The sequence below is a fragment of the Morone saxatilis genome, unplaced genomic scaffold, assembly GCF_004916995.1.
Source record: "Morone saxatilis isolate NCDOM2014 unplaced genomic scaffold, NCSU_SB_2.0 Contig17, whole genome shotgun sequence".
Classification (NCBI taxonomy): domain Eukaryota; kingdom Metazoa; phylum Chordata; class Actinopteri; family Moronidae; genus Morone; species Morone saxatilis.
In genome coordinates, this window is record NW_023339729.1 from 23,291,003 (window position 1) to 23,302,369 (window position 11,367).

At 40.0% G+C, this 11,367-nt stretch overlaps 1 protein-coding gene across 1 annotated transcript in view; it reads right to left on the reverse strand.

Moving 5' to 3' along the window:
• The window catches only part of grin2ab (glutamate receptor, ionotropic, N-methyl D-aspartate 2A, b), a 68,948-nt gene that overhangs the window by 20,656 nt on the left and 36,925 nt on the right, over nucleotides 1-11,367 (reverse strand). The window contains exons 3-8 of the mRNA XM_035659442.1: nucleotides 6,893-7,059; nucleotides 6,633-6,767; nucleotides 6,426-6,525; nucleotides 4,794-4,999; nucleotides 1,069-1,183; nucleotides 761-963 (exon numbers count right to left, since the gene is read on the reverse strand). Of these exons, the coding sequence (XP_035515335.1) occupies nucleotides 761-963; nucleotides 1,069-1,183; nucleotides 4,794-4,999; nucleotides 6,426-6,525; nucleotides 6,633-6,767; nucleotides 6,893-7,059 (926 nt within the window). The remainder of the gene's footprint in view (nucleotides 1-760; nucleotides 964-1,068; nucleotides 1,184-4,793; nucleotides 5,000-6,425; nucleotides 6,526-6,632; nucleotides 6,768-6,892; nucleotides 7,060-11,367) is intronic.

Below are 11,367 nucleotides of genomic sequence, written 5' to 3' on the forward strand. Positions count from 1 at the left end.
TCAGAAGTTGGGATATAGTTTTTACTTCTGTACAACATTGACAAAGAACATGTTAAGTAACGTGTGGGGGAAATCCCAGATGTACAGCTGAGCTGCCTCAGTTGACATGAATAGTAGTTAAATATAATCTGAAATTAGCTACATTGAATTTGGTTTGAATATATCTCTTGATAAAAACATCTATGGCTACACGAGTTATTTATCTTAGTAAAGAACATACATGTGATGATAACCTAGTTTAAATATGGACCACTTTGTGATTTTAGTAACTGTGTTAACTGTGTATTACATTGTCAACCACATACATTTGGATTTCAGTCTCGAAGGACAAACAGATGGTGAGTCATTATTATGTAAAGTAAAAATGAGTGGGCCCAGTATAAATCTTTGTAGAACAAAAGTGGACAAGCAGAGGGCAAGTGATTGACAATTATGTTCTCAGACAAATGAAGACCGATTTGAGAGCTGATTCTATTCACTATTTTCTACTTAAAAAGTAGAGAAAAAGTAAAGCTAATAGAGAGTGTCAAATGCCTTCCCGAGATCAAGAAACAACTTTGCTAACACCACCTTTTTTATCCAACTGAGATTTAACTTATCCTGAGAACAAACGAGTGCCTGTCTCGCTTTCTCTAACACCTCCAGTTCAGGGATTGTCAGCCTTTTCTTAGTAACTTAGAGCAAGTGTGGCTTTTAAATGGCTCTTGAGCAGCGGGTAGGTGTTTTGTATTTCGTTCACAATGAGCGTGTGTCTACTTACTCTTTGACATGCTTGCGGCAGGGCACAGAGTTTCTCATGCAGGTGCCGGTGAGGATGTCCACATTGTCGACAATGACGAAAGGTTTCTCCTCCAGGGTGACGATGGAGAGGTGGTTTTCATCTGCATCCTCATCCCCGTAGGAGTTATACCTCGGCCACACTGGGAACATCAACGACAACGTCCCGTTCTCCCAACGGCCCATCTGTGTGTGCGCAGAACACAATCAGCGATAAGCCATCTTAATTAAAGTGTTTTGACTTTTTAATTTCAGTGCTCCTTTATAAAAACAGCTATCTTCATTTCTTACCTTCTCCCACTTCCTTTCACTATTCAGGACGATGACAACCAATTTGGGGTTGGCCTGGTAACCATCTGGAGTAAAGGATAAGTCTCGGCCATCGTTCCATACATGCATCATGTGTCTGAAACACATGGGAAAAAAACGAGAGAGTAGGAAGCTGTTATTTGCATTTGTTTGTTGCATCTGTTTGAGTGTTTGTGAGTATGTGTGCACAAGAGCAGATACATTTGAAATAACAAGTTAAGCACTCTGTAATCACTGCAAGAGTATACTCTTCAAATCAATGCTGTCTTCACCCACTGTGTGTGCATGCATGCCTAAGTGTGTGTGTGTGTGTGTGTGTATGTGTGTGCAGCTATTTGTGTGTAGGAGGTGGAAGAGTCAGAGGCTACATATCTCTCCCATCAACATTCTGCATTGATTTCTCCACAGATATACGCCTGAAAGACAAGCCACTGGTGCTACAAGGCTGCCCTCACTCTCTTACTCACTACAGTTATCTTACATACGCAAACAGATCGCTTTGCTAAAACATTTACACACTCGCTAAACTGAAGCAGTAGAGAGGAGTAAATGAACCAGTATCGCACACACTGATATAGGATTAAGAATACACTCACTCCAGTAAAAACAATTTTCAGAAGGCGAGGATGTTCTGAGAGTTAGGACTGAGATAATAGCATGAATTCCCAGTGGGGAACAGGAGGGCTGTCTAAGGAAGTTTACTAAGAAGACCAAATCACAAGAGGGACAGCAGCTGCCCAAAACAGACAACAGTTTTTCTTCTATGCCTTGTGTTCTGTTTTTATTAGAAATAGTGTGATTCATTTTGACAAACAGAGTTGGTTGGACGATGCTATATGTTTTAAATATTATCTGACTGAAATAGAATATGACAAAAGCCAACAACTTCCAACTATACATCTGATTTACAGACATTTTTTTATTATTTTCTTTTTATTATTATCTTTTTATATTATTATTTATTATTTACTGGTAAGTTTTATACAAGTCATTTAATCGATGCATTCAAATATGCTTTAGGTATGCAGAGATTCCCAGCCTCATTATTTTACAACAAGGAGTTAAAAAGGAAGCTAAAACACAGTCCTGTTTGGTTTTTTTGTGAGCAGGACAGGGTGCAAGGCCATGAAACATTCATGTATAAACTCAAATATTGCAACAGAAAGTCAAAATGCATAAAGGGAATGGTTTGAGTGCTGCTTAGCATGCGCCCTGCAGGTGAAAACTATGATAATTACACTCCAATTCAAACAGGTGGGATTTTATGTTGTCTCATCTGCAGGAGAGGTATTAAAGTCGTCACATATAAATATTGTTGGACAGTGGATTAGTGATAGGTACATTAATCAACTGTTTTTTACAAAGACTTGGGAACAGGCTTGTGCTCTTTCAAAGCCGGCTCCACTCACCCTTAGTAAAGAGTAAATAAAAGGTCCCTGTCTCCCTCGCATGCAGGCTCTGCGAAAATACCAAACAGCTCTGCCGTGGGTATAGAGTCTCTCAGCAAACACAAATAATTACATGTAAACCTACAGAGATACACATAAGAGACACTTCCATGCTTTATAATTGAACCCGCATTTGTCATTATGGATTACATTGCTTTTAGCTATTAGTGACATTTCAAGGCAAATATATATTTTCGTGTTTGAAAAATGTTCATGGTGCAGCAGGTGATGCCCTTGTCACAGTGCATTGCCACAGCTGAATACATATAGCGGAAACACTGTTGCAGTCTATTCTGGGAAACCGCTGTCTCCTCCTATTTCGAGTTTGTTACCATTTTTTGGAAAAAGATTTCGATCTAAAAGGATGAGGCTCGGGTGTTTTGAGGCATGTAAAACAGGCTGATTATACATTGTATGTTCATGTTTATATTCATATATATTCATATACACATGTATATTCATGTCATTTTGTGATCCCATGTGATGTGAACAAAAAAATGCACAGCTGCATTACATTTCAATGATTTTTAAATTACTTTATGCAAAATCATTTGCATTAATAAAAAAAAATCAATGGGAGGTGTTAATAGGAGCAACAATAGCAGCTGCTGCTTCCCAGAAATATAAAAAATACCTGCCATTGTAAATACCATCTTTGAAATGTGGGTCCCTTTACTACTATGTGTGGAACACTTTTCTATTATTGAAGTACTCGGCCATTGTGTGAGCACTTTCTAAAAGTATGAATAAAGAAGGAAGGGAGGCTCTTCCCAAATTCTGTATTATGGCAAGGAGCATCTTTTCAGAAAAAAAGTGACAGCTTAGGGGTTTGCATGGTACAGTGGTTCCATCAAATAGAATAACCTTTTGAAATTTACAACAAGGAAAAACCTCAATAAAAACTCTTGTTGAGACAAAATACGGTGAACCACAGTCTTAGACATTAATGCCTGTCAGGCAAGAATGACAGGGGATCCGACCGGGTTGATAGTGTCTTTTAAGTGGCAGATTATGTTGTCCTATTCCTCTCCACCTCACGTTGTTTATATCCACACTGCGGCAAGATTGTATCTAGACTAATGTATGCAGAAATCTGATCACAGCCTCACCACTTCCAAATCAGGGTAGTGAAATCCAACCTGTCAGTTTATTATCACAAAAATTGGCTGCAGTTGTTTTGACAAATATGTAAATTCTATCTAATAAGTTAGTAAGACAAATGAGGTACCTCTGACAGAAAGAAAAAAGATTGTTCCGCAAAAGGTTTGAGCTCTTATTGAGGTCTGAGTTATATTGGATCAACCTGTCAACAACGGCGGTATTGTATATGCTTTGATATATACTGTAATGGGCTAATAAGAGAGAAAAATGGGACAATAAAGCCATAATGGTGAAAATCACACTGTGTGCTCTCATTCTAATGAGGCAACTCATAAGTCACCATATATGTGCAGAGCCTGGCAACCTGACCTTCATGTTTTCAGCCAGTTTTATACAGATTTCTGAATTAATAATCATATTTTAGCCACTGCATGCCTGATTTTCAACATGTAGTCACAAAATCACACCACAAAAACCTGACAAACAAAAGCAATATGATTAACAGATTCTGTATCTGTGCAGATGCAATTGAGGATGTTCAGTATGAAGGCTGTGCTTGCATGTGCGTGCCCATTTGTCCCCCGCTTCTGCTTTGAAGGATTTTACTGTTTCCCCATCACAGAGACTTCAGAGAAGAGTACATGCACACACACATACTGGCATGTGCATGTACAGATACACCTACCAACACATCTGTGCCACCCACAGAGCCACATAACAAGAAAAAGGAGAGAAAGAACAAAGCTAGTAAAAGCTGCTTTAATCCTGACTTAATGACAGTGAATTCACTCATGTGAAGCAAAGAAATACACATAAATACATACGTATACTAGGCTCTGGGTAACACAGGGCAGCAACAACATGGAGGTCTGCATGAAGTTCAACTTATTGTCTCTCGACTGAGACAGCAGAATGAGCTCATGCACCGAGCAACCATGTACACAAGAGCTAATAGTGGTAAATGTCATTAGACATCACAGTGTTTTACAGTGCTGTCATCTCTGCTTCCTCTCTCGCTTCCACCTTTCTCATTAGTACATTAAAAAGAGTTATGTAAGACTGCTCAATCCTCAGCTACAAAGACAGACAGAGTTATGCAAGTCCCTAGACCTTGATCTCCACACACTCACACACACACAGACACACACACACACACACCTGCGCAGGGCACTAGGTGGGAGCTTCCCTGGGCTCCTGTCTGACGGTGTGCTGTAGCAGCTGCTCTGGGCTTCTGGCAGCTCCCCCTTCTCTCGCAGCATGGAGGTGGCTGCAAAGGAAATGATGCCCACCCCATCCCGTACCCGCGAATCCAGCGGGTACTCCCAGTCATCATAGGACACGGAGATCATACCCAGGGGAAACATCTGAGAGTAAAGGAGAGGAGATCTGAGTAGTGGCACATATGGTTTGTAAAATTCAATTTGACTTCAATTTGACACATCCATATGTATCTTTCAAAGGTGTCAACCAGATGATTTATTGGTTCCATGTGTCTTCCTGAAATAATTCATATCTCACTATTAAATAGTCTGAGCTGGCTGTATGTCCACAAACTAAATTCTTTCACTCACTCAGGTATTGCCTGCGCCTTAAAACTGTCAAAATAAAACAATTGGGAAACTAAATAGCTCAGCAGAGTTTATCTCTCTAAACCAGACTGAGCTAAACATCAAAAAAACGCCAGCCCACTAGTCTGTCAATCTACCCTACAATACTTTCTTTTTACATTTTAATTTGGCACTGTAGAATCAGATCTTTTGCTAAGAAAGAAAACAGAAGCATAAAAACCGACACAAATAGGAACTTTGAGTCGAGCAGGATGATGGACAAGGAAAGGAGGAGAATAAACATATGAGAGGCTTTCAGAAAAGGTAAGCAAACATTGGATATGTTTCCATTCTTAATGTGAGGGAAACATTTGAGCTTTGAAATATTTATACATATTTATATGATATTTGGAAAAAAGCTGCCTTGCTGTCCTATATTTTGAGAGTGAATGTGTATGTAATGCTGTCAAACAACCTATTGAGGGGCTGAGCAAATGTTTTTAGGTAGAGAACAATGTAAACAAAGCAGTAAACTCAAATAATGTACTAAAAATATGATATGATGTTTATGCTTAAGGTCATGCCTTAAGGGCGACATTTTGGCAAATATGTTTATTTGCTTTCTGGTTAGAGGTGAAGATTTAGACCACTCGTATCTGTCTGTGAAATATGAGTCCAGCAGTCTTATAGCTTATAGCTTAGCACAAAGACATGGAGACATGGGGAAACAGCTAGTTTAGCTCAGTCCCATCATATTTATAATCTCATTAGTTTAATCTAAACAAAAAGTGTAAAAAAAACGGGTGGTTGCTGTATTATTTGTGGCGGGAAGCAGCAATTACCAGGAATCTATGCTGGTTAAGTGGCAAATAGTCCACTACATAATCCAGTGTAAAATGACAAATTGTAATTTTTACACACTAAGCAAACAAGATATATTGTGTTCCTTAGTGAGCTTTAAAGATGCTGGTACATTTTTTCAGACTGGGCCAGGATAGCTGTTCTTTTTCTACATCCTAAACAACCGGTAGCTATGTGTGTAGCTTCATATTTCCCAGACTGATATCAACTCTAACTCTCACCAAGGAAGCAAATAAGCATTTGTTGCTGCTCATATAAGGAATAAAGTAGATGAGAAATACATGAGATGTAGTAAATAACCTGCAACAACCTGGAATCAAAAACACTGCTTTTCAAACCACTCAAAAGTGGCCACCTGTTACAACATATGGGGCCTCACTACCTCTGGGGTAAAGTCTGGGTTCCCAGTGGTGAGACTGGACACAATCCAAATGTAACCGGCTCCTATCAGGCCCAAGGACCGAGCTTCCTCGAGTATATACCTGTCGAGGAGTAGAATCAGAGTTTATAAAGATTCACTACAGAAATCTGGCTGTGTATGACAGAGAGACAGAAACAACTAAAGAAAATTGAAGACGCAAACACTCACAAAGCCTCATCCTTGGAGCAGTACAGCAGTATAACAGGACTCTGGATCCTCTTGAGGGCAATGTGTGATTTAGAGTTTGGGTCGCCATCTACAGCATCTAGAGTCACCACACTCTGCAGGTCCCAGCGCACAAAGCTGTAACAATACACCATTAAATAATACAAGGTACTTAATCTTGTCAGCTGCCGTAAATAAAGGTTAAGGATGAAAACAGTGTGTGTGTGGGTGTGTGTGTAAAAGTGAGGGAGCGAATTCATTACCTGTGATCCACAGTTATCTTCAGTGTGCTGATGAAGTCCTGGTACCCGGGGAACTTGGAAGTGACGATAGAAAAAACATGCCAGTCATACTCCTCCATGATGGAAAGCATGAGCAGAGCCTCCTGCTGCAGAGCCGCGCCGAACTGGAAGAACGTGGACTTCTCATCCTGCAACGACACACAGGCCAGCAGCAGAGACAGTCAGCAGATTTGTCTGAGGAACTGAATTAATTGCAACAAAGAAAAAAAAAGAAACAAGAGCTGGAATGAACAAGTTCATCAGACTCAAAAACCCGCTAGAATTAAAACCATTTTCAATTTGGCAATCAGTGAGTCAGACCGGGAGAGTGACGGAGATAAGAGAGTGTAAGTTTTAGACAATCGAACGAGGAGAGAGGGAAAATGGGAAAGAGAGGAAGAGGCAGAGATACTGAGACAGCGAGATTCAGTCGACAAATGAGACCACACTGCAAGAGTGAATGCTGGCAACAGGGGGGCGCCTAATGGTCGGAGATAACTGCCCCATAACTCACAGGTTTGATTCACTTCAACCCTCAGAAGCCAATATAACAACAGCCGTGCATTGTCCCGAAAGCTAATTGAGTCATATACTGACGCTCATTTAGTATGGTGCTGTATAAATGAACAGGCTCAATGGTTCAAATGTAACAGAAAAAAAATATCTGACTCATTAATGCCAAACATAATATTTCTGCGGTACACTACCTGCGAAAGATATGGTGTCGTTTTAAAGTCTCATTTGAAGTCAGAGGATGCCCTCGGTAAACTGTGTCTCCAAATTGTACAGCATTCATTCAAAAGGCCATGTACAGTTAAATCATTTTGTCTCAGTATTGGGAAGGAAACAGAGGGTCACTGTGGCAGCAGTAAGCATTACCAAAACCAAAGCAGCTATTAAACAGACTGAAACCCAAAGTGAGTGTGAAATAAGTTGCTAATGATTGCAGAATGTATGTTTGCATAAAGTGTAAGCTGAGTTTCCCCCTGGGAACACAACAAATAGACAGCAACACAGCCCATCCACCAGAGAGAAGAAGAGCGAGAGGGAGGAGGAGTAGACTGGGAGAAAAAGAAAAGGCCGAGGGGGGAAGAATAAGAAGCAGACAAATTCTCCCGTCTTGTGAGTGAGATTGAGATAGCTGCTGCAGAAAGAGGTGGAAAAGGAGTGAGCGTCTTGGGAGGAAAACTAAGGGAGACACAAACCTCCTCACAAGGTCCCTCTTTTACACACACCTGTGCACACACACACAACACACACAGAGACCACAAGCACACATACATGCTCTTCCACCTTTTCCACAGAGGGCATCAAAGAACGTGACACATTAAACATCAAAGCCCTCATGAACACACATGGAGAATCAGAAGTCATCTCCTGTGTCTCTGCCCCCATCAGCACCACCTTCATGTTCACCTTGCGTGTGTGTGTATATATATATTCATATATATATATATATATACAGTATATATATGTGTGTGTGTGTTTGCACGTAAACCTATATTGTGTATCTCGTCGTTTTGCCCTTTAGTTTAACAAAAAGCTCTTAGCTCTGGCCATCATACACATAAAGCAGGCCCCGCAGAGATTTAACTCCCCTCCCTCCACTGCTACAAAAAAGGGAGAAAAATAGGAAGGAGAAAGGATGAAATTGTACTTCAAAAAGATCTATCTGACTGTTTCCATCTCTCTCTCTCTGTGAGTGTGTGTGTGTGTGTGTGTGTGTATCTGACTGTGGGTGTGTGTGGCTTTATAGTTTTCTCAGGTTTAGCAAGAGCACAAAAAAAGCAAAGAAAAATCTCCCTCTGTGCGGCAACAGGCACATCCTCAGTTTTGCCCAGATAACACCAACACACAAGCACAGATACTCACACGCACAAACACCCACTCACACCCTCGCACATACAGTACAAGTGTACCACTGACAACTGACTACAAATCAGTGCAGCAAACAATCATTCCATTTACCAATTTATCAGTCAATAAAACATCTATAATGTGGGTCATATTTTTGTAGTTTTAACCATAACTGGTTATCATTAAATTGCACTCTTCAAAGTAGTTGTTGAGACTGAAGAAAACAGGCACATCACCACATTGTAAAAAAGTCAAATGAGATCATCTGAGTAGATGAGACGGGTAATAAACAACAGTTTACCCAGATTATAAACCACAGAGTGAGTGCACATGAATACAGTGACGGAGGCTGGACGACTGAGCAGGCTGTTGCTGTGACTTTCTATCAAGTCAGATACAATGTGCAAGGCCAGCCAATTTGCAGATAGGGATGCACAATTAATCAAAATATTATTAAAATCATAAATGGTGCAATATGCAAATCTCAAAAACTGCAATATTTTGATAAAAGTAAAATGTGTGACAGAACATTATAATGAAGCAGTGTTGCAGAGATGCCCCGGCCTGCAATTCTTGTTATCCAGAAAACATGTTTGTTCGGTACAGACAAATGTCATCTCATCATGATTTTAATATTTTTTCAGTGAAAATGGAAATCGTTTCTCCCTAATAGTGAATCATAGCGCGCTCATAATATCTGTCAAAATATTCACTGTGATTTGTTTTTTTTACCATATCGTGCAGCCATAGTCACAGAGTATCTGCGCTTTGCTTGGGTGAGGATTCAAGGGCAATTTCAAGGTGCATTAGGTCAGAGAATGGTGAGGAAAGGTTTTCTGATATAACTAGTAGCTGTTTTTAAGACTAGTGGAGCTACAGTAGAGGGTGATGGTTGGACAACTGAGCGGGCTGTGGCATTCAGATGAAACTGCCTGTCAAGCCAATGTAGGTTAGCCTCACAGTACAATGTAGATATAAGACCGGGTCATGCCACAGATTATCTGCTCTTTGCCTGGGTGACGGTAGGATTTAAAGGCATCTTAAATACACGTTAGGTCAGGGATAAAGAAGGGTGTCATCAGGGGGCCCAGTAGATTTATGGAAGCACAGCCTGAAACCCACAGCATTGCCTGGTGATAATTCAAAACATACTGGGCTTCCATAGGGTCACCCAACTATTGTATATTTATAACAAATGTCACTTTTTCTAATTGCACGGGAAAACTGCGTGCGCACATGTATGTCAAAGATGAACCAGGAAGTCGGTCTGTAAACTGTGACTGACAGTTTGAGTCGTAATTTAGTTTTCTCTTCAAAATAAGTTTGGCTTACCTGAATGTTTGTTTAAAACCTGGACAGTGCTATAATATGATGAACCAGAATTATCCCTTTGGGCCATTTATCAAGTAGAAATGCCAAATATTTGCTGGTTCTCAAATATGATGATTTGTTGCTCTTTTTTGCTGCCATAGCCTGGGGTATTTTTTTATAATTGGACAAAAGAAGTTTTTGTTAAATGTCACCCTGAGCTCTGGGGACTTATTGTGGGATATTTTTTGCATTATACATTAATTAATACAAAAATGTATTCATGAATCGATAACGAAAATAATTATTTACAGCTTTAATACGAATACACACACTGTGTTACCTTCATCTAAGACTGAGCCCACTGAGGAGAACACTGAAAGAACAAAAGACGTGTTAAAAAGTCAAAAATGCCACAATTCAAAATACAAACATAAGCCACTAAAAATTGCTCAATAAAAACACAAACTCTTGCTGATGGAAAACAATAAATAGATTCTGAACTTGTTTTTAACCAAGTAAACCAACAAACCCTTCTCATAAAGACTGGAATGCCTAATCCTTAATTTTATAATTCACACTTAATCATATGAGCACACACACATACATAGTGGCCCTTTACTGAAGACACTGTGGATGTGGGGCTACATGTGATACATGTTCATAACATGCTTTTAACGTGTTTAATATTTACACCTGTCATTGTGGTTTAACCAAGACACTTCCTTTTAAATACCTTCACAATCTGGGGAGCAGAGGGGAGACGAGGATGGAGGGTAAGTGGAGAATTTAGAATGAATGAGGTGAACGTCTTTTTAGAGGACTGAGGGGTGAAAGGAGAAGATGATAGTAGCTGGTGGTTGCTGAATTATAAAGGATAAAAAGAGACGCTGACACAGACCTGCATCTTCTCATCAAATCACACAAGTCCATCAAGAAGCTTACATATGAATAATGCACAAACACACGCACTCACGCACACACACACACACACACACACACACCGCACAAATGTATTTCCACATTATAACCCACATACCTAGAGATTTACCAATGACATCATGCATCAATTATACAAATACAGTGAACTTCATGTACAGTTTCACATCCACCCACATGCATGTACACAGCACACACACACACACACACACACACACACATCTGTACATGCACAAAGGTCCCTCAAAATATATCTTTACTCGTGAGCCAGCACACCAATAAATAATACACCACCAAAACCAAGACAGTATCTCACTTTTTCTCTTTCCCCCTCACACTCACACACACACACA